The 23,479-nt window shown below is 47.5% G+C and overlaps 1 protein-coding gene and 1 non-coding gene across 2 annotated transcripts in view; one reads left to right on the top strand and one right to left on the bottom strand.

The window, feature by feature from the left end:
* Window positions 1-5,884: 5,884 nt before the first annotated feature.
* The window catches only part of ARHGEF37 (Rho guanine nucleotide exchange factor 37), a 38,430-nt gene continuing 20,835 nt past the window's right edge, over window positions 5,885-23,479 (bottom strand). Inside the window, exons 5-12 of the mRNA XM_068981295.1 lie at window positions 23,280-23,410; window positions 20,619-20,723; window positions 18,617-18,727; window positions 17,634-17,963; window positions 13,879-14,007; window positions 10,877-11,072; window positions 9,227-9,384; window positions 5,885-6,145 (exon numbers count right to left, since the gene is read on the bottom strand). Coding sequence (XP_068837396.1) covers window positions 5,936-6,145; window positions 9,227-9,384; window positions 10,877-11,072; window positions 13,879-14,007; window positions 17,634-17,963; window positions 18,617-18,727; window positions 20,619-20,723; window positions 23,280-23,410 — 1,370 coding nt within the window. The 3' untranslated portion in view covers window positions 5,885-5,935. The remainder of the gene's footprint in view (window positions 6,146-9,226; window positions 9,385-10,876; window positions 11,073-13,878; window positions 14,008-17,633; window positions 17,964-18,616; window positions 18,728-20,618; window positions 20,724-23,279; window positions 23,411-23,479) is intronic.
* On the top strand, window positions 6,826-6,898 carry TRNAC-ACA (transfer RNA cysteine (anticodon ACA)). The gene has a single exon. It is a non-coding gene; the product is annotated as a tRNA-Cys (tRNA).

Below are 23,479 nucleotides of genomic sequence, written 5' to 3'. Positions count from 1 at the left end.
TCAGAGGTCAGAGGAGCTTGGGAAATGTAGTTCTCTCTAGTACACAGCAGAGCTGGTCAGGGAATAAATGTGAGAGCGAGCAAGCAAATGACTAACCTCTGGAAATGAGAGCTGCTCAGAAGTGGATGCAACTCCTACACCCGCTCTGGCCTCAATTTTTCTGAGGCTCAAGGCTGTTCCAAACCTTCAGCCACTGAGCTCCCTTCCTACACATAGGCCTCAAGGCTGCCCAGACCCCTGATGCATGGGTCCAAGGCAGGGAACCCAGAACCACCACCCTGAGGTGCCTGGAAGCATGGGAGCTGCCTGAGTCCTAACGGAACAGCACTCACTAGTGCTCCTGAGCTCAGCATAAATCAGAGCCCGCAAGGACAAATCTAATCTCCCCCTCTCTTTGTTCCTGAATCTGCTACTGGAACCTCCAGCAAGGAGCTTTGGTCCCCAAAGCTGCTGGGTCTCCTGGGAACACCCTGAGAAGATGCTTCTGGATGCAAAGGGCCCTAAGCCTATGAGCAGAGTCCTCCTTCAGTGCGCCTGCATGCCTGATTATCGCCTGAATCCCTGAATTGCTGCCTGACTTGTCCTGAGGCAGTGAACTGCAGAAAGTCCTATCACCAGGGAGAGGCAGGAGAATCTAGGACACTCCTGCCCATGACTGAGATTGTCCTGGATGGGAATGCTGCCCACCCTGACCCAGATGCAGCAGCAGGGATCCAGACCAGGGGAAGTCCCAAGAATCCCTTTGGGGTGTAACAGCAGCCTCTGAGGGAAGGGCTGGAACCAGTCTCCACGAGGCCCTCACAAGCCAGGGGGCTTCATCTACATAAGGGAGTGGCCAGGCCTTGTCACCAGCCCCTATACTGAGAGAAAGGCCCTACAAACCTTCCTCCAAATGTCATGTCATCTCCCCTCACGTCCCCATAATAATGATAAGTATGTTTATTGAGTGCTAATGAGCCAGGCCCTGGCTCATTTATTCCTCAAAAGAACCTTGTGAAACAGGTCCTATGGAGATCCTCATGGATGGTCAGAAAATATGGCTCACAACCTAACAGAAGTTTGATGACAACAATAGTAACAATAGCATAAAAGAGAACGGTGCTCCCCAGAGATCCAAGGAAGGGAAATTAATGTCTGATGAAGTAGTGAGTGAAGTGGAGACACACGAAGGGCTTTCACAGGACATAGACATGAAGCTAATTCTTCAGAGGAGATTCTCCACCAGGGCAGCCAACCCACACTCTGGCAGAAGATGTACTAGGGGGGGATCTTCTGTGACCTGCACAATCTCCACACAGAAGAGTTCACATCAAAAAAAAAAAAAACAAAACAAAACCCTGGTATTTGACTTCTCTCAAAATATCAGAATGCCTGGCACCACTTGGCCCTCATTCTGATGTGGCAACACTGACCGAAGCCGAGCAGCTGCAAGCTCCTGCAGCTGGAGTGTGTTCCTGCTGGTCACAGCCCCTGCCACTCCCTAGGGTCTTTCATCTGGCCCTTCCTCCCATCTGCACCACCTGCCTGGCAGCCTCTGTATTTCAATTTGACCGGGGGCTCTTCCAGGCCCAATCTCAGCTGATAGAGCCCTACTGCCACCTAGTGGTCCGAGTTCACAAGTTCCCTCACTACACAGCAGTGACGCTCCCATTGTGATCAACCACCGTTCACAAGCGTTTCCTTCAATCCTCTCACTTGCCCTGCGAGAAGAGGAATTGCACACACTTTACAGATGAGAAAAACATCTGGGACACTCCAGCCCATGTCTTGGATTACCCTCAATGGGAAAGGTGCCCACCCTGACTCAGAAAAAGGAAGTTCAAAAATTACTGATAAGAAAAACAGAAGACCAAGGGGCAGGCTGGGGAACCCCATCAAGCTTCTTCACATGCACAAACTTGTAGTAAATAAGTTTGCTACTTGGCTGTGGCCAGGTAGGCCCTTACCCTTGTAAGGCCTACACATTAAGGCCAAGTGCTAGACACTTAAACCACGATGCTGCTTTCCAGGGCCTGAGAAGTCTTCCCTTTCCCTTTTCCCAATCCTATGTGCTTAGTCACTTAGTTGTGTCCAACTCTTTGAGACCCTATGGACTGTAACCTGTCAGGATCCTCTGTCCATGGAATTCTCCAGGCAAGAACACTGGCATGGGTAGCCATGCCCTTCTCCAGGGGATCTTCCAACCCAGGAATCGAACCTAGGTCTCCCGCATTGCAGGCAGATTCTTTACCACTGAGGTACCGGGGAAGCCTTGTGGCTCAGTCAGCTCCCCAATCCTATTTATCCACAAACCCAGCACAAGCCCCACTTCCTCCAGAAAGCCTCCCTGATCCCCTCAGCATCCTCAAAGCTCCTCCTTGTCTGAACATCTAGAAGCCTTGGCCACAACAACTTCTGGGGCTGACAGCATTCTGCCCTGTGGTACCAGGTAACTGCTTGATGCTCATATATCCTTTATAGCTGGATGGGAGATACTTGGAGACAGGCTTTGGTGTCCCAATCCCATCTGGGTGTTACCTGAGCAACATGTATTGAACATCTATAACTTGAGGCATGGGACAGATGCTTAGGGAGATCCAGGGATGAACTAGAACTTGCATCCTAAACCACAATCCCGGGTGTCACTCTTCTGCTTGAAACCCTTTAGTGCCCCCTGACTGCCTTCACAATAAACCCCAAAGCTCCTTACCATGCACAGCTCACTAAGCCATCTCCCACTGCACCCACCACCCCTACACACAGCATGTGTTTCAGCCTTACAGCATTTCAGTTTCCAGATGAGCCATGCTTGCTCTTATCTCTGGACCTTTGCACATGCCCTCCCTCCCACCTTCATCCATTCCATTTCCCATCAGCTTGGATATCACTTCTTTCAGGAAGCCCTCCTTAGCCACCAAGTCTAAGTCAGCGGCTGGCCTCCCCCTGGGCTCTGGTGGCACCTGTTATCTAAGTTGTTATCAACAACTAACACTGTGTGTAACTGTTGCCTTGCCTGCCTCCTTCATCAGTATAAGCTTTGGGAGGGCAGGGCCCCGATCTTGGACTTCTCACTGCATCCCCAACAGCCAAGGCCAACTCCTGGAGGCACTGAAGATATGCAGGAGACACTCATTAAATGAACACATGAATAAATGAGGTGCCATTTTTATATACAGCAAGTGTCTAGTGAGCAAAGCTCCAATGGTTAGAGTCACACAAATTTCAGCAACATTTCATCTTTAAGACCTTTATTCCCAGTAGCTGACATCAGTTATTCACCAAGCTAGAACTCAGCACATTAACCAAGAATTTGCTCATCTTTTTGAGCACGGAGATATTGTAATCTGGTCCCCATGTCTAAAACTAGGTTGGAGCCCAAAAGGTTAAACTTCATTGCAGGGAGCAAGAGGCACCCTCGTGAATCAGTCTTCAACTCTTGGAAGTGTTCTAGTCATAGGCAAATACCTTTGCGAGTCTAATATGTGATGGCCCAGCATTGAAATAAATAAGACAGTGCAATGGTTCTAGGCATCTGGAGGGGAAAGGCACATTACACCAAGTCCTCTGGAGAAAATTCAGGCCATTCTCCATATTCTCAGTTATGCATTTCCTTACCCTTCAGTGACTTTTAATCTCATTCCCTGGTATGAAAAACCACAACCCATGTGTTACTGAACACATTTTTATTTTCCTTTTGTGAGATAGACTTGGTTACCAAGTATATTTCAGTTTTCTCCCTTCTGCCTACAAGAACATCCAGTTTTGTTCAGGTCCCTTTTAATGGCACTTAATAAATATACATTCTAGGACCTGAAAGAACAGGCTGTCCTGTTTCAAACCTCCTCTCACGCTGCCTGTTTAAAGCATCTCAGCAAGTACAAAGTTCAGATGGGGCACATCCTAGGTTAGAGCCTGTGACCATTTCTGACCCCAGGTCTATCTCGACCAGCACTGTGTGTCCAGGGCAGAGATCTCCAACCCTGGCCACACACTGGAAGTACTTGAGGAGCTCTCTGATTTCCTGAGGCTGGGCCACACTCCAGACAAATTGCATCAGCATCTCTGAGTGGGAACCTCACTTCAGTCATAGTTGAAAGCTGCCCCAGTGCCAACAGTAGGCTCTCAAAAGTACTGTAGAACCACAGTGGTTCTACCACAGCTGCATTTCCTATTTTATTACCTGTTCTCCTGGGCTACTTGTTTGCATCAGAAATCTGAGCAAGGAAGAGAAAGGAAAATGAGTCATGAGCATCTTAGAGTCAATTTTGTGCTGGGTGAAAGGTTGTGGGGACTGAGTTTCTCTTGCATTATGTATGCAGCCTTCATGCTTTCACAAGCCCAGAGGAGGTAAGTTACAGACTGTCTGACACGGACATGTATAAACTTATTAAAGGCTCTCCAAAAACCAGAGCTAACAATTTTAGGCACTACAGTTATAATACAGAGGTATTCTTGGAATTAAGTCTAAACTGCCACCTGTTTTTACACATAATCTAATGTGGATTTGTTCTGAAATTTATCATTTGTTTTAAAAGGTACACTGAATCACCTTTTCTCTCTCCTGTGAATCTTACAACTTATCTGAGCCCAAAGCAACAACTTAGAAATGATGATCCATAGCTGCTGCACCCAAATTTGCCCTGGTAGTCAGTCTTCCTTGAACAGGAACTCTTTTGAGAGGCTTCAATTTCTAGGTTCTAGAAAGGGATGACAATTAATGTGATCTCACCAAGTTCAAAAGTTTGGTTACCTAGAATGCAGCACTGGGAGGGATCCTGGGCTTAAAGGAAAGGATGGCACACTGATTATTAATGTTGGTCATGGCCATGGGCATGGAGAGTGGCCAGTTGATGCCTGGGGCCATCCTGAGACCACTTCCTGCACAACCTGCAGTTTTACATTTATGTCACACTTCATGATTCACAAGCAGCTTCCAAAACTTTGGCATCTCCTCATTCTCATCACAAGCCTGAGTTAGGTCTTAATAGATGTGAAAACCGAGGTTGTGCTCTATGTCTGAGGTTCCACAGCCAACTGACATCACCTCCACTGTAGCCTCCAGGCCTTCAGCACCCTCCTGAAACCACTGGGGGTTCCCCTGGCTCCCCTTCTTCCAGAAATAGGAAACTAAGTCATTACCCACCCACCAGGTCTTTAGTTACCTGCTTCACAGTTTCCTCTGTGATTTGCATGGCCCTTTGTCCCCTAGTCCAGAGAACACGGCAGCAGTGTACAACTGCTGCCAACCTAACACACACCTCAACTGTACAACTTCACACACCCCACCTAACACACCCTCAAAAACCCCTCTCCTCTGGAGCAGCCTCTGCATTTGCCTACACACATTCCAGAATCGTGACTTGCTCACACCCATTCCAGGCCCAGCCAAAAGACTCCTGGGAACCTTTCTACTGCCCTGACAAGCCCTCATTCCCTGCTAGAGAGGGCTCCTGTGTGTTCACTGCCCAAGGTAATTCAGCTCCCACTTTAGAGAAATAAAAGCCAACTGGTCAGCTATGGTGTCTTTATCACAGAAAGGAAGTGAGCTGTCAGGCCAGGCAGTTCTGGACTCTCTAGGGGCCCTCCATGCAACCACACAGCACACAGGTAATGCTCATCTAGGTGACCCACTCCCGTGGACAGGCTGGGGCAGGAGCACAGGTAAGACTGGCCACAAGCAAGTCCTGGCGCATCAGCTGGGACCTGCCATCCAGGGTGCTGCGACTCAGGTTGGAACGCCCTCTCCAGGCAGATATAATGAGCTGCCCTGGTTGGGGCCTTTCGTGCCCACCCACACCAGGCGTTCTGCAAGGCTCATCTTCTGGTTACCTTCTCCATGCCCTTCACCCCGCCCTGACCTGATCTCCTCATTCACCCCCACCTTCTCTTTGCTTCTTTTCCTTCCCAGGGTCACAGCCTCCAACCCTCCTGGAACATGGACTTCAAGGAGGGCACCCTAAGAAGGCAAACTCCAGCCCCACGGAGCTGGACTTGGGGCCCTGGCCAGGAAGCTGGAAGGCACGTAGCCCCTCTGTCCATTTACTTCAACAAGGCTCCATTCTGGGTTCCCCTTCTTGTCCTGGGCCTCCAGCACAGTCACCCGCTGGCCTGCCTGCAGACTCACTTCATGGCTGCTTCTGGCCACAAAGGGGTACACGGCCACCACCTGAAAGACATGGGGAATGATACAGAAGTGGTCAGGGTGAGAGGACGGACAAACCCAACCCAGAGAAGCTGTTTCCCCTCTTCCCTGCCACCCGACTCAGTGGCTGGGCAGTCACTGCCTCCCAAATGCGTCCTTTGTCCAAAGATGTCAGCTACTTCCACTCTGCTAATACCTACTGGATGGCAGGCTCTTCGCCTGGTTTTGATTTTCACAATTCTATAATTCTATTTCCTCCTTTTTTCAGATAAGAAAATTGAGACTCAGAGACATCAAGGAACTAATTCAAAATCACATAGCAGTGGAGCTGACCTGTCTGACCTCAGGAGGGGTGCTCTCAGCCCACTGCTGCCATCCTACTGAGCAGAAGACTCAGAGTCCCTTCCTCACTACCCTTCTCAGATCCAAGGGTGTCATCGGTCCAGACCAATTTCCCAGCTTGGTGTAGAGACAGGAGGGATGACTGGACAACTTTATTACTTTTTAGGTAAAGGATCCCCAAAAAAAGACACTAATGAAGGGGAGAGCACTTAGGATAATATTTTACCTCCTTGGGCCTCAGTTTCATCATCTGTAACATGGAAGTATGATATTCTTCCCTCCAGGTAATTGTGGGAACTTAATGAATGAATGCCTGTGCCTGGTACATAGTAATGGCTCAACAAATGCAGGCTGCTTTGACTTCCCTGGTGGCTCAGACGGTAAAAGCGTCTGCCTACAAAGCAGGAGATCCAGGTTTGATCCCTGGGTTGGGAAGACCCTCTGGAGAAGGAAATGGCAACCCACTCCAGTATTCTTGCCTGGAAAATCCCATGGACGGAGGAGCCTGGGCAGGCTACAGTCTGTGGGGTTGCAAAGAGTCGAACACGACTGAGCAACTTCACAACTATTATTATTATTTTGGCCATTCCATGCAGCTTGAGGGATCTCAGTTCTCTGACGAGAGATGGAACCCAGGCCTCATGAGTGAAAGTGCCGAGTTCTAACTACTGGATGACCAGGTAATTCCCTGCTTCGGTTGTTTCTACCATGACTTTTTATTTTTGGCTGCGCTGGGTCTTTGTTGCTGTGGCTTTCTCTAGTTGCTCTGCTCCTCTAGTTGTGGGGTGTGGACTTCTCATGGAGGTGGCTTCTTTTGTTGTAGGGCGCCAGCTCTAGGATGTGCAGGCTTCAGTGGTTGTGGCGCCCAAGCTTCAGAGCACAGGCCCAACGGTTGTGGTGCATGGGCTCAGTTACCTCATGGCATGCGGCATCTTCCCGGATCAGGGGTCAGACCCGTGTCTCCTGCATTGGCAGGTGGATTCTTTACCACTGAGCCACTAGGGAAGCCCCTACCATGACTTTTATTACTATGGACCAGGAACAGTCAGAGGCAACAAGGGACTGGAATGACCCCATGTGAGTCCCACTGAGCAGACCCACAAACAAAGAGGAAGCAGCTCATGTCTCTGGGCTGATGGACAGCTAAGCTCTCCACATGAGCCCCTAGGTGGGGGTTCTGGGGACACCATCCACATTGGCTGGCGATGGTGTTGAGTTGGGTGGCCAGCCTCCCTTGTGGGTCCTTTGCCAATGGGTGAGTGTGTCCAGCTGGAGGCAGCCCTGGTGTAGCACTTCTAGCTAATTCTCCTGGCACTGGCCTGAGAAGCTTCTCAAAACGTGCCAGAGCTGTACATCACAGCTTCCACGGGCTTCTATGCAGCCCTCCCTCAGCCCACTCCAGGCTCCCCGGCTATTCACTGCAAGCCTCTGGGCCCCTGCCCCTGGGCCTGGGTCCTTTCTGCTGCTCATTCATCACCTGTGAAGTTCCTTCTCCATAACCGTGCATGCTGCCTCCATTTACTGACGCTCCCATGTGCCAGCGGCTAACTACCTCAATCAACCCTCATAGTGACTCCACTGACCTTCTTCCCCCTAGGATTTGGCTCTGCAAAGCCTTCCCATCACTTTTTGCTTTGAGATATAATGCACATACATACACTCCACCCTTTCAAAGTGTACAATTCAGTAGTTTTTAGTATGTTCTCAGAGTTGTGCCATCACCATCACTGTCTAATTCCAGAAACATCTTCATCATCCCAAAAAGAGACCCTACTCCCCTTGCCCCGAGCCCCTGACAACCACTGGTCTATTTTCTGTCCCAATGTAACTGTCTATCCTACACATTCTGAATAGAGAATCACACGTTACATGGTCTTCTGTATCGAGCTACGTGCGGTAGCATGTGTCAGGACGTCATACTTTCTCTTGGCTGAATAATATTTGAAATTGCATGGATATGCCAGATTTTGTTTATTCTTTCATCAGTTGATAGACATAGGTTGTTTCCACTTAGGGGCTGATATGAATAACGCTGCGATGAACATGCATGTACAAGTTTCCCATGGCTTTTTATGAGAAAGACCGACACCCTTGCCAAGGCCACAGGCCCCAATGGCTGGCCCCACCTCACCTCTTCAACAGCACCTCACTGCCTCTGCCTTGCTGGCTCCCCTCAGTTCCTTACTAACTGTGTCCTCCCCAGCCCTGGGCCTTTGCATTTGCTAGGCATGTTTTCAGGGAAGCTCTTCCCATTCACACCCCTTTATCCAATTACTTCCTATTCATCCTTCAAATCTGAGCAAAAGCATGATTCTTTTCAGAAAAACCTTCCCTAATCCTCTCCCTCACTTAAGGCTCTGGCTCCTATCACTAATAGAACTTTAAGATCATTTATATAATTATTTTATTAATCACTGTTTCCCCCACCTCCTAGATTGTAAATTTGAGGAAGTCAAGAGCCAAGGTTGACCTCTGCTCATCACTGTATCTCTCATCTAACACAGTGCCTGGCGTATACTGAATAATTAATGCATGACTGACTGAATGAATGAAATAATCCCACTTGCTGTGCTTACTGGAGAGTAAAGGATTAGCTCTCTGCTCTTGACATGGCAGGGACGAGAGTCTGCTTTCTCCAGGTACACGGAAACTGGTGTGGCCACTGACCAAGGCCCTGGCCCCTCCACAGGGTAGTAACTCCTCCTGACCGGATGAAAATCAAAGCCCCACTCCAGATGGCCCCCACCCCTCTTCTAGGCTCACCTGGGTCACAGTTGGAACAGAGGGGACCGGGGCCGAGGTGGGCTCTGGTGTCTGATGTTGGGAGTCTTTGTGAGGCCTCGCCTGCCCTCTAAGCTCCTCCTCACTGGGGATCACATGGTACACCTCCAGTTTTCCAGCTGGCAAGTACCCTCGATGTCCTGCAGGACATACAGAACATTATCTGGCTGTGGATCACCCTTTTCAGTGGTAGAGGAAGTCACCGCCATTCATGAATGTGACTGCGTCCAATACAGCTTCTCAGCACTACAGTGGACCTTGAAAAGTCATCTCAGAACCTCACAAAACCACTAACCCTACCCTGCGTGCACTCTTTCTAGCTTCCGCTTGTTTACCCCGGTGACAGGGAGCCCATTCCCCACCGAGGCAACCCAGTTCATTTGGAACAGCTCTGGAGAGACAAAAAGTTCTTCCTTGGACTGGAATGAAAACTGTTTTCCTGGTGCTGGCACCTCTGGCCCCCTGTCCAAGCAAGGCTACTCCTCCCTGCAGGACTGTCTTCCCAGGAGGCAGAAATTGCCTTTCCCTTCTCCAAGTGCCCCCAGTCCCTTCTTGTAACAGCTACCCCAGGGGTGTTCTGGCTGCAGTTACTGTGAATGGCCATCACCTTCTGAGAGCTTGCCTCGTGCTGAACCGCACTGCACCACCTAGTCTTTACATCAGCTCTCAAGGTCAGTATTGTTATTTTCATTTTACTGCTGAATCAACGGGGCTCAGAGAGGCTCCATAACTCCTCTGGGATCATGCAGTTAGTAAAGTGCTGAGTTGGGATCCAAACCTGGCCTTCTTGACTCCAGGGGCCTTGTTTTAATCTTCATTCAGCTCAGTTTTTCAACTTGAGTCCAGAGTTTCCCCTTTTATGATTTTTGCCAGATCTGTACCACCTTAATTTTTTAATAAACTCACTTTTTAAAACAGTGTTGTACTATACATTGATAACAATGAATAAATTCATGGGTTTCTGTACTAATTATATTTTTTCTAATATACATTAAAATACTGAATTAAAATAAAGTATCTGAAGTGGGGAAAAACTGTCTGCAGATCCCCTCCCAAAAGTCCTGTGTAACCGTCATCTGTGGATCGCATGCCCCTCTGTGGAAGACACTGGAGATGCTGGGGCATCTCGTCCTGGGTTCATGGTGCCCCTTGCTTCCTGCCCTGCTGCCTCCTGGGACCCCCATGTCTGAGCAGCACACCCAGGGATCTGACCAGAGCAGAGGGAGCAGGATAACATCAACTTCATTCTTGATATCAGACTTCTGTCCCCACAGTTGGGATCCAAGTGTTCCTTCTCCATGTACTGCCATTCTTCAAGGTGATCCACAGAACTGCGTCTACACCAGTGACTTGTGAGGTCCCCAAGGCAGAGTCCTCGGGAGTCCTTGCCTTCCTTACACACAGTAGGTGCTTGATACGGATGTTGCAACATAAGACAACTTCTCTTTTTGGCATCTCATACACCACACTAAGCTGACTATATCCCCAAGCCCTCCATGTTCACCTGTGTTCATTCCCATCCTGGATCTGCATAGCCAGACCCCACCCACAAGAGCACCCGTGTCTCCCCACTGGCTCTTGTTGGGTGGTTTTCCCAAAGGGCGGGGAAGTGCCCCCTGAAGTCCCACGTACCTCCAGTGTCCACCAGCCATCGGCTGCTGTTGCCTTTGGTGTCCTTGTTTTGAAGGAGGGCTACGATGTGGCCCCGTGGCAGGGTCAGGTCCAGAGTCCCAGCCCCGCTGATGTTGCTGGTCACCTGGTACAGCTTTCCCGGGCCATACCTGCTCAGGAGCGCCTGCACCTGGCGTTCAGCCCCTGGAAGGAGTGGCTGGGAGAGGGAGAGAGACAGACACCAGTGCTGGAGCTGGAGGGATAAAGCTAACACCAGTGCTGGAGCTGGAGGGATAAAGCTAACACCAGTGCTGGCCGACATGCGGACAGCCAGGAGTCCTGGGCCAAGTCCACCTCTGCTCCCCATAGACCCATCCCAGTCAGGGCAACAGCCTCCTCAATAACAAATGGATGGATCAGATGAGAAACACATGCTCTTAGTATCCAAAGGCATTTCAGAAGAAATGAATTCAGAAGAAAGGCATTTTAGAAGAAGCTTCTAAAATCCTTCTCTGGTGTAAATTTCTTGGGATTTCTAAAATCCTAAGTCAGTTTCTGAATCTCCCAGTTACAGAACTCCAGGACTGGGCCGTTAATTCTGCCCATAGCATTAAGCTAAGCTGTCCCACAGGAAAATGCCTTACACACATCCTCCAGCACCAATGAGCAAGACTACGAGTGTCATGTCAGCATCACCCCTTACTCACCTGGGATCTTAAATAGCCAGCACAGGGCTGACACACGTAGACCCCTCACACACGGGTGAACAAAGGAAATTCAGTGTTTTGTTCCATGGGTTTTGAGTCCACAAGCCTTTATTGAGCCCCCTCCCATTTACAAGGTATGGTAAGCCTTGTGAGTGACAACAGAGTTTTTCCTTAATGGAAATTGCCATCTAGCTAAGGAGAATGATTCAGTGCACTTTCAGAGCATCTAGAAATTTGGCACTGTCTTTGTTTTTTCATTCACTGCTTCCAACTAAAGTATTAACAAGAAGGGACTCAGGAGGTTGTCCCCTTTTGTAAAACAAAGAAACTAAAAATATTGAATATAGATTTATTATATATTCTCTCTCTATAGATATATATGGATGGACATATATTCACTATATTCTATATGGCTATTTCCAGATGGAGAGGTGCTAGGTGTAGGGAGGTAGGCAGAGATGCCCTTCAGGGACACTTGGGCATGGACTCTGCCATCTCCCTTACTTCCAACAGGTTCCTGAATCAGGATCAAGAAACAGGAGAATCCCAGGCCTCAAACAAAAGTGTACAGACAGAGTAGCTCTTTTTCAGAATGGTGGTGTTAACGCAAGCATAGGGTAACAAAGGTTTGTCTTCTTTCTCAAGTCTCTGCCCCTCCCTGTTTGAAGAACAGCAGCACTCCCTGGAGGCACTGGGGAGGCCTGCAAAGATCACACTGGTACTCTCATGTCCTGGGGGGTGACCCCATTCCTCTGGGATCTGTACTCGTAGCCAAATAAGTCAGGAATTTATAGGAAGGTGTGTGTCTGTGTATCTGTGTGTGTCTTGCAGGGGTACATGAGAGGAGAGATGGGGAAGTTGGGGGTGGGGCTGGGATCATGGCAGTCCCTTCTCTTCCTACCAATTTGCAACACACCAGGACTATGATGTTCCCATTTCTTTCTATTTTTATGTATCGTCTCTTCTTTTTCCTGCAATCACCATGGCTTGATTTTCCAATAAGAAAAAATGTTATTTTGTCTTAAGTAGAAAAAGATAGACGTTTCCATGGCTCATCTGAGTGGCCGCTCTGTTCTTGATTTCCTTCACCCTTCCTTCCCTTGGGTCGCAGAGCCCATGTAACAGCCCCAGTGAGTCCTCTGCTGGGCGTCTCAGGGTGAGCAATGAAGTGGGGACAGCTCACTCCCAGGAGGAGGCCACCCCACCTGAAGTGCACACACCCCTCTGAGGCTCTTTGATATCCTCTACGCTCTGGTCAAGTGCAAAGGCCACCTGTCTCTGCCCAGTTCTTCTGGGCTCCTTTAATGTTCTCTGACGTCTCTTGGGCCCCCTTCTCCCTTTGGGGGAACCTTGGACCTGTCTCCTGACCCTCACTTCACATCTCACATGTGACTGAATATAGTTTCAGTTTTCTCAAACCCAGGTTTCATCATACTGAGAGCCCCTTTGCCCTTCAGCTACATCAGTTACTAAAACATACATAATATTTTATATATTCTTTTAAAATTTTTTTAAAGTTTATATATCTTTTCAAAATTATTAGGCTGATTTTATTCTTTTTTATGGTTTTCTCTTTTGTTTAATTGGAAATAATTGCTTGATAATATTGTGTGGATTTTTGCCATACAACAATGTGTATCAGCCGTAAGTATACATATATGCCCTCTCTCTTGCGTCTCCCTCCCACCCCGCCCATCCTACTCCATTATTTTATATATTCTTGAAGAATTCTTCAAGTGGACTACAACATACCCTTTCCTTATATTTTAGAGGAAAACCATTTTACCCCCCAAAAAAGCCTTTGGCCAGCCAAAGTTCTGTCAACCACAATGCAGCTCAAACACTTGTCTTTTGCAATTAAAATTTACATAGCAAAAAGAAAATCTGAATTACTTCTAGTTCAAACATTTTATTTGTCCTGAATACTCATATTTGAAGCAAGTTTTATGGGAAAGTGATGAGGAAACAAGGTTAATTTTGCTGAAAAATCTGAAGAAGTTGCAGGTTTCAGGGTGTTAATGCCACTTGTCTATTGTGATGTCATTAAGAGCAAAATGTTTAGGTTATCTTCTTAACCTGCTTTTACACTTATCAACCATGAAGAGAATGTGTGTGTGTGTGTGTGAGAGAGAGAGAGAGAGAGAGAGAGAGATCTCTACCCCACCGCCACAGAAAAGAGAGAGGGAAAGGCAACGTGTTTCTGGGGTAACAGGAAACAACTGGGAAGACAAAAGGGGAAGGAAATAGGGGGCTGACTTCACCCCACTGGCAGGTGAAGGACTGGATAGTCTTTGAGGGGGAAGGAGGGACACTTACTTGTGTGGTGGGAGGTGGCAGCACTTTTTCAAAGTTCTCTTGAAAGGTGCGAAGCTGGTGACTGGTCTGGCCTAGTGCATCCTCCACCAGCTTCCTGAAGGCCGGCTCAGACAGGTGGTGGTGGGGGAGCTGAGGGGCACAGACACTGTCGTCAGAGCCCTCCTTGGCAGAGAGGAGACCTGACAGCCACACTCCAGCCCCAGCTGTGTTAGGATGGGCCTTTATGTCTTTGTCTTGGTTTGGCCTGGGTACTGCCCCACCTTCCTTTAAGAAAGCATCCCTCTATGGGGGTCCAGGAGTACTGTCCCTCCTGGTACCTGGCCACAGGACTAGCAGTCACAGCATCCCTTTTCTTATCTACCATGATTGGTCAAGGAGTGGACAATGGACTAGAGCAAGGCCAATCGGAATCTTCCCATCAGATTTAGTACATGAAGGCTGAGAATGACAAGCTGATTCTTCTTTTAGATCGTGAGATGTTAAGGTAAACACTTGAGAGCCACTCTCTCCCACCTTGCAGAAAACGCCTGCTTGACAATAAAGTCAGCCCAGGGAGGGAAACAGCCAGGAGATGCAGTGAAAGCCAGAGCCTCAACAACATTGTTTGTTGTCTCTCAGTTACACAATTGTATAATATGTTCTTTATGCCTAAGCTGGTTTGGAGCCCAAGGAGTTCTGAATGATGCTTCATCCTGGGAATGTGGCCCTGCTGGGCAACTCTTGCATTTTCATCAGACAGTCTAGAAGTGACCAAGGCCCCACAGCTAACAGACACATGTGCTCTTGCTGGTCACCAAAACCACCAGGGCCTTTCCTCTGCCCCCAGGATGCAGAGAGATTGAGGTTCTACCATGTGAGCCTTTCCCAGGTTCCAGAAGACTGTCCAGGAGAATGGGACATAGGACACAGACAGGAAGCTGTATTCAATCATTAACAGGCCTTAAGATTCTATATTACAAGATCAATCAAGAAATGCCCTCTTCCTGGGACTTCCATGGTGGTGGTCCAGTGGTTAAGACTCAGTGCTCCCAATACAGGGGACACAAGTTCAATCTCTGGTTGGGGAACCCAATGTCACATAGCACAGTCAAAAAAAGAAAAAAAGGAATGCCTTCTTTCTGCTCTTATGAAGTTGACCTCCCCACTACATATCCTAGAATACTCCCCAGCCCTGCATAGCCCAGTGTAAACACAAGAGGGTCTGGCTGCCCTAGATAGAAGAGACTAGAAGGTGAGAAGAGAATGAGAAGATTATCTGATCAGATTTACCCTCTGCCTTCAGGAAAGAGAAAAGCTTCTTTTTGTAGATGGTTTGGGCTTAATTCAAAAACAGTGTCTGAGGACAGAACTCTGTACTAAATGCTGTGAGGGCCAAAAAGAAGAGAAGCTTAATGAGGGGAAACAGCTCCATCCATCACCCCAGCAGGATGCAGGCTCTGATAAGCGCTTAGGAGAAGCACATCCTGAGGGCTGCTGGAGTACAGAGAATGGGGAGATGGGTTCTCCCCGCTGGAGAAAGGGGATTCTGAGAGCTTCGTGGAGAGATTCATTTGTCCCTTATTTGTGGAGGTCCTATCACATGTCAGGCACTGTGAAAAGTATGGGGGAGTCGGGGAAGGACATTCCAGGCTGAAGAAGGAGTCTGTGCAAAGTGGCTGTGATCATACTCAGAAGTGGTGGGAGGCTACAGCTGCAGAGTGAGACTATGGGCTGGGAAGGTAGTGGTAAGAGTTCAGTTCAGTTCAGCTCAGTTGCTCAGTCATGTCCGACTCTTTGTGACCCCATGGACTGCAGCACGTGAGCATTCCCTGTCCATCACCAACTCATGGAGCTTGCTCAAACTTGTCCATTGAGTTGGTGATGCCATCCAACCATCTCATCCTCTGTCATCCCCTTCTCCTGCTACCTGCAATCTTTCCCAGCATCAGGGTCTTTTCCAGTGAGTCAGTAGTTTGCATCAGGTAGCCAAAGTATTGGAGTTTCAGCTTCAGCATCAGTCCTTCCAACAAATATTCAGGGTTGATTTCCTTTAGGATGGACTGGTTCGATCTCTTTGCAGTCCAAGGGACTCTCAAGAGTCTTCTCCAACACCACAGTTCAAAAGCATCAATTCTTGGGCACTCAGCTTTCTTTATAGTCCAACTCTCACATCCATACATGACTACTGGAAAAACCATAGCCTTCACTAGACAGACCTTTGTCGGCAAAGTAATGTCTCTGCTTTTTAATATGCTGTCTATGTTGGTCATAGTTTTTCTTCCAAGGAGCAAGTGTCTTTTAATTTCATCTTTTAATTAATGGCTGCAGTCACCATCTGCACTGATTTTGGAGCCCAAGAAAATAAAGTCTGTCCCTGTTTCCATTGTTTCCCCATCTATTTGCCATGAAGTGATGGAACAATGATGCCATGATCTTCGTTTTCTGAATGTTGAGTTTTAAGCCAACTTTTTCACTCTCCTCTTTCCCTTTCATCAAAAGGCTCCTCAGTTCCTCTTTACTTTCTGCCATAAGGGTGGTGTCATCTGCATATCTGAGGTTATTGATATTTCTCCTGGCAGTCTTGATTCCAGCTTGTGCTTTATCCAGTCCAGCATTTCACATGATGTACTCTGCATATAAGTTAAATAAGCTGGCTGACAATATATAGCCTTTACATACTCCTTTCCCAACTTGGAACCGGTCTATTGTTCCATGTTCGACCTTAACTGTTGTTGCTTCTTGACAGATTTCTCAGGAGGCAGGTAAGGTGGTCTGGTATTCCCATCTCTTTAAGAATTTTCCACAGTTTGTTGTGATCCACACAGTCAAAGTGGTATCACACAGTGATAAGGGTTGGGGGTGGAAAATTTCAATGGGATTTTTATGCAATAAACTGGATGGATAAAGCTGAGCTGGGGCACATGAGGCACAGGAAGCACCATGTGGAACAAGCAACACTGACATTTCTGCAGAGCTTAGACCCACAGGCCACTGAGCTCTGATGTTGATATCAGAGAGAGATTGAAGAACAGTTGAGTGTTCTTTCCTATACCAACCCATCTTCAAAATTCTAAAATCAAAGTTTACACTTGGAAATGTGTTTAAGCCTCTCTGTGCCCTATTTATGCTTTCAGCAGATGGCTGTTTTTAACAGGCTGTCGGGCATTGTGGTTCAGGCTCTAGAGTTCACCAGCCAGGATTTAAATTTAGCCATGAGCTATACGGCTTGGGCAAGCTGCTTAACATCTGTGGTCCCGGCTTCCTTTTGAAATGAGAATAATAACAATACCTACTCTGTGGGGTTATAGTGAGGATTAAGTGAGACAATATATGGAAAGTGTTTCAAACGCAGTGCACAGTAAAGGCTCATAGGGAGGCAGCTGCTAGAAGTAGTAGCAGGGGCAGGAACACCAGCTTGAAGCATTTACTCCTGAAAGGGCCCTGTCTCTTGTCACCTGTTTCTAATACACTCCAGGCAATGGCCCTAAGGCCTCTTATTTTTCCAGGCGAGCCTCCTGTGTTTCTGAGTCCCAGAGCCTGCAAGTGGCCTAGAGTCCCAGTTCTATACTGCCCTTGCTTCCACGGTCTGACTCTATTAAAGGAGGTAGAACAGGCATGCGAGAGATCCAGAAGGTCCCCATGGCCTCCTCCTGAGCACCTGGTAGCCTGTTTGGGAGGCCCAACTTCACTCCACCTCAGCCCCTTCAAACAACCCGCTGAAGGGCTGAGGAAGCCCATCCAATTTACCAGACGCACCCCAGTCCCAGAGGCCTTACCTGGGCCAAGCTGTCCTCTGCCCTCTGCAGCACTTGCTTTGCAAGGTCCCTCTGGAGAGTCACAAATGCGCACAGAATCTGGCCGAGCCACCGCATGGCCAGCTGGTTAAACTGTGGGAGTTCAGCCACTAGCAGGGAGTTGAGTGCCTGGTACGTGTGCCGCGCTGCCTCCTCCTCGTAGGTCATGCTGCCCACCTCCAACAGCTTCTCTTCCACCCTCTCAAAGTCCAGTAATTTGTCCAGACGCTTCTTGATCAGGTTCTGAGGGCCTGCCAAGGCTTTGGCCAGGCTGCACAATGGCTGCCACACCTGGGCTTCCAGTTGCTGCTTCTGTGGGGAGAGGTGAGCTTGGGAGTTGAAGAAAGAAGTGGCAGAGGGTGGCCACAGGAAGAAGGAGCTTTGGAGAGAGGCTCCAGTGCCACTCTTACTGAACAGCTGTGACCTCTAGCACGATATTTAACCTTTCAGGGCCTCAAGGTACCCATCTGAGAAATGGGGACAATGCCATGTAACAAGCTTAGCAGAGTGCACAGAATAAGTATTCTATATATGTCAATTTCTTAATATGGTTACTATGCAGAGATGTTGAAAAAATTTTGTATAGGATGGCGATCAAAACCATAGTCCTTGGGGCTAAGATCCTAGCTTGCCATTGATCATCTAAATAACCTGGGAAGTCATCCTCTCTGAGCCTCATCTCCAGAATGGAGTTATTAACAGTATTTACCCTGTAAGCTATGTTGTGAGGATTAAATGAGTAAAGAATGTAAAGACTTTAGCACAGTGCCAGGCAGATAACATGGCTCAATAAACATTAGCTGGCCCTATTTTTATCAGGAAAAGGCACTAATAATAATCTCCACCCTGCTGACTACCCAGGACAGTTATGGATGTAACCATTGAGGAAAGGACCTCACTTCTAAATATTATTCTTATAGACTCTGCCACCTGCCTGGAAAAAAGAAGAGAGAAGTTCCACTCACAAACTCTGGGAAGGCCTGGAGCTGCAGGTCTCTTGCCAGGTAACAGTACAGTACCACAGGCCCCCCAGGGATTTCCAGATTGTAGTCCTGGGGCCGGAAGCGGAGGAAAGCCTAGATGGGGGTCAAAGGAGAGCCAATCACAGCCCACTGAGACCATCTCACACCTGAAAGCCCCTCCATGATATCCTGGAAAAGGTTGCCCAGGCGGTCTGCACACCCTCCAAGTGTCTGCACACAGCTAATCTATCCTTGCACAACTCAGGTGATTACAATCTTCTTTCTCTAAGCCCACATCTTTCTCCCTATTCCAGTGTTGCCTCCAATTCATACACTTCTCATCACCTTTATGAATTTTTTTTCTGCCATGTCTGCTCCTCATGTTCTAATAATACTTTTCCTTAAATCAACCTAGCATCCCTATTTAAATCAGTGCATTAAAACAAACAAAAAACAACAACAAAAAAACCACCTTATGGGGAATTCCCTGGCAGTCTAGTGGTTAGGAGTCTGTGCTTTCACTGCCGAGGGCCTGGGTTCAATCCTTGGTCAGGAAACTAAGATCCCACAAGCTGCATGGCATGGCCAAAAAACAAAAAAAAAAACCACCTTATGATACTTCCATAAAGGAAAAGCCAGTAATAATTGCCATAAATAAGCATGTTAAAAATAACTGCTATAAAAACAATGCTATTAAATTCTGTCTGGGTGTCATGGCCAGCTGAAGGCTTCTAGCCTGAGACTGGTTCTGCTGGTTTATTTACATGCCAGCAATAGAGGCTTTTCCTGGACTCTGAGGATTAAAAGAGAGAGTCAGTTTTTTGCTATGGGATTTCATGTCAACACTATATCTATCATGTAAATCCTGCATTCAGGGCAACGCAGTCTTAATGCTTTTAAGTATCTGTTCTCTGCAAAGCCAGACGTGTCTGTTGGGGGCTTCTGGTTTCTCTCTCTCAAGGCCCCTCCTTTCTTTCCCTGAAGGCCTTCCCCTTCTCACTCACTGTGCTGTTATCTTTCTGTGTGGGCTGGGGCAAGATGGAGCAGGAATAAGCAGGGGGTGTGCCCCACACACAAAAGCATAGAGCTACAATCTCTCTCCTTGTACACACTTCCAATAATGCCACCCCAAATCCTATTATCCAAAGAGCCTGTTCTCATCTGACTGAACTAGTCTGTGCAAATGGATGTGACTGAGAACAAAACCACGCAAAAGGGACAGAGTGGACGGAATGAGTCAGCAGTGATGACAAGAACGAAGTGGGAATTTGGGCACAAGGAAAGTAACGTGCTGGTTGGGAATGCAAACTGGTGTCCCTGTGCACTGAATCTGGCTTGCAAAAATGTATTTTGTTGGGCCCACATGACATTTAGATTCTTATTTAATTAGATGCTCACATGGGCACATCATGAGATTTCACCTAAAGGTCCCAATTTTCAGTTTTCTTCTTCCTTAAAATCAGAAGAACTGGCAGCATTGGGTCCACACTCCCATGCAGCAACCACTCCCGTGAGACAGGACATTTAATTTTATTTTATTCATTTATGCATTTATTCAGTCATTCAAACTCCAAATATTACTACATATTGAACTCTACCATAAAAGTCTCATAAATAGACAATAGGCCTATACATCTATACACTTCAGTCAATAATATTACCTGCCTGGTCCCTTTGAGCACCTGTTTGTTACTCCTGCTCTAGAGCCGGTCTGGCAGGGTACTTCCAGATGACTCTGCTTCCAGTGAATTTGACTCTGCCCAGTGGGAACCCCAGTCCCTGAACACTCAATGAACTCAGAAGTTGCCCCAGCCAGATAACCTCTAGAATAAGGAGTGCTTGCCCATGGCCCTTCTCTGGCCTCCAACCAGCAACTGTTATGATCTCTTCCAATTGGTTCCTGAAGCTAGTGCCTTTGTCAGGAGCTTGTTCCATGGGCCCTACGTACCTGCCCAGGTATCCCAGCCCCACTCCCCACCCCCATTATTTACCACAGGGCCCTCACCTCCAAATTATCCAGGTAAGCAGCCACATTGCTCTTCAGCTCAGTCACACACAGCGACACCCAGTGGAACTTCTCTTCTAAGTCGTCAAATTCCTTGTCTTCCGTCTGAGTAAAGTTACGCTTATGAGGGCCGAGAACATCCACATGGGGGCAGTGTACACCTCTGTCCCAAGTCCTCGCTAGGAACCACACACACACACCTTTCCACAGACCCGGACATCAGAGCCATTCCTCCAGTCCCCAAACTGAGTGGGATGGTTAGAGGCAGTGAGTGCAGCTTATTGGTTTTGTATTCAGACCATGAAATCAGACACATGAGCCCTGGTTCACTTGCTTCCTGTCTGTGTGAACTTAGGCAATTGTTTTGCCCTCTTGGAGCCTGTTTCTGCATCTGCAACACGGGATAATATGAACATTTACTTCATTGTATGGAACCATTAATGCCTGGTTCAGAGTAAGTACTCAGTCAACCTAAGTTTCTACAAGTAGCTATTTAAGGCTGGTTCCTTGCCCAGGCCCAGACATAAATTCTCCTATCTGCATCAAGAGGCTTTGCTGGTGGCTCAGAGGTAAAGAATCTGCCTGCAGGGCAGGAGACACAGGAGATTCAGGTTTGATTCCTGGGTCAGGAAGATCCCCTGGAGAAGGAAATGGCAACCCATTCTATTATTCTTGCCTGGAGAATCCCACTGACAGAGAAGCCTGGTGGGCTACAGTCCATGAGGTCGAAAAGACACAACTGAGTGTCTGAAAACACACATACACCTGTATCAAGAGGACCCGGAGAAAGAGCAGCACAAGGCACAGAGGAGAAACCCCACCCTGGCTATTCAGAATCAAGTGGAGGGACTTTCCTAACTTCCAGTGCAGGGGTGTGGCTTTGATTCCTGGTTAGGAAGCATCACTATGAACAAAGCTAGTGGAGGTGATGGAATTCCAGTGGAGCTATTTCAAATCCTAAAAGATGATGCGGTGAAAGTGCTGCACTTAATATGCCAGTAAATTTGGAAAACTCAGCAGTGGCCACAGGACTGGAAAAGGTCAGTTTTCATTCCAATCCCAAGGAAAGGCAATGCCAAAGAATGTTCAAACTACCACACAATTGCACTCATCTCACAGGCTAGCAAAGTAATGCTCAAAATTCTCCAAGCCAGGCTTCAACAGTACATGAAGTGTGAACTTCCAGATGTTCAAGCCGGATTTAGAAAAGGCAGAGGAACCAGAGATCAAATTGCCAACATCCTATGGATCATGGAAAAAGCAAGAGAGCTCCAGAAAAACATCTACTTCTGCTTTATTGACTACGCCAAAGCCTTCAACTGTGTGGATCATAACAAACTGTGGAAAATTCTTAAAGAGAAAGGAATACCAGACCACTTGACCTGCCTCCTGAGTAATCTGTATGTAGGTAAAGAAGCAACAGTTAGAACTGGACAGGGAACAACAGACTGGTTCCAAATAGGAAAAGGAGTATGTCAAGGCTGTATATTGTCACTCTGCTTATTTAACTTATATGCAGAGTATATCATGAGAAATGCTGGGATGGATGAAGCACAAGCTAGAATCAAGATTGTCAGGAGAAATATCAATAACCTCAAATATGCAGATGACACCACCCTTATGGCAGAAAGTGAAGAGGAACTAAAGAGCCTCTCAACGAAAGTGAAAGAGGAGAGTGAAAAAGTTGGCTTAAAACTCAACATTCAGAAAACTAAGATCATGGCATCTGGTCTCATCACTTCATGGGAAATAGATGGGGAAACAATGGAAACAGGGACAGACTTTATTTTGGGGGCTCCAAAATCACAGCAGATGGTGATTGCAGTCAGGAAATTAAAAGATGCTTACTCTTTGCAAGAAAAGTTATGACCAACATAGACAGCATATTAAAAAGCAGAGACATTATTTTGCCAACAAAAGTCCATCTAGTCAAACCTATGATGTTTCCAGTAGTCATGTATGGACGTGAGAATTGGACTATAAAGAAAGCTGAGCACTGAAGAATTTATGCTTTTGAACTGTGGTGTTGGAGAAGACTCTTAAGAGTCCCTTGAACTGTAAGGAGATCCAACCAGTCCATCCTAAAGGAGATCAGTCCTGGGTGTTCATTGGAAGGACTGATGTTGAAGCTGAAACTCCAATACTTTGGCCACCTGATGCAAAGAACTGACTCATTTGAAAAGACCCTGATGTTGCGAAGGATTGAAAGTGGGAGGAGAAAGGGACGACAGAGGATGAAATGGTTGGATAGCATCACTGACTCAATGGACGTGAGTTTAAGTAAACTCCAGAAATTGGTGATGGACAGGAAGGCCTGGTGTGCTGCAGTCCATGCAGTTGCAAAGAGTCAGACACAACTGAGCAACTGAACTAAACTGAACAGGAAGCTAAGATCCCATATGCCTTGTGGCCAAAACGCCAGGACATAAAACAGAAGCAATATTGAAATAAATTCAAAGACTTTAAAAATGGTCCACAGCAAAAAATCTATAAAGAACCAGCAAACTTTAAACAAAAGAATCAAGTGAGGGTGCCTACTCTGCCCCTTCCTGGCCTCAGTCTCCTCATCTCTGAAAGCAGTCTAAGACTCCGCCTCACCACCGCACCGTCTTGCCCCTTGGGATGGCTGGCATGCAACCCTTCCTCCAGTCCATTGCTTACCCTGGGAACGAGCCCCGCCTCCTGCTTCAGCAGCTGGCTTAGCCGGGTGGTCTTCTTGGAGAGGGTGTGTGTATTGATGCGAGCCAGTCGCTCCCGGAGGCTCAGCGGCTCCACCTTGGTGTACTTGGAGGCTGCACCAACAGAGGAAAAGGAAGGCACAGGGACCAGAGCTGACCCGGGAAAGTAAGAGACCCTGACAT

The sequence above is a fragment of the Capricornis sumatraensis genome, chromosome 9 (assembly GCF_032405125.1).
Source record: "Capricornis sumatraensis isolate serow.1 chromosome 9, serow.2, whole genome shotgun sequence".
In the NCBI taxonomy this organism is placed as follows: domain Eukaryota; kingdom Metazoa; phylum Chordata; class Mammalia; order Artiodactyla; family Bovidae; genus Capricornis; species Capricornis sumatraensis.
Note: the sequence above shows the minus strand (reverse complement) of the source record. Positions and strands in the feature narration are given on the sequence as shown.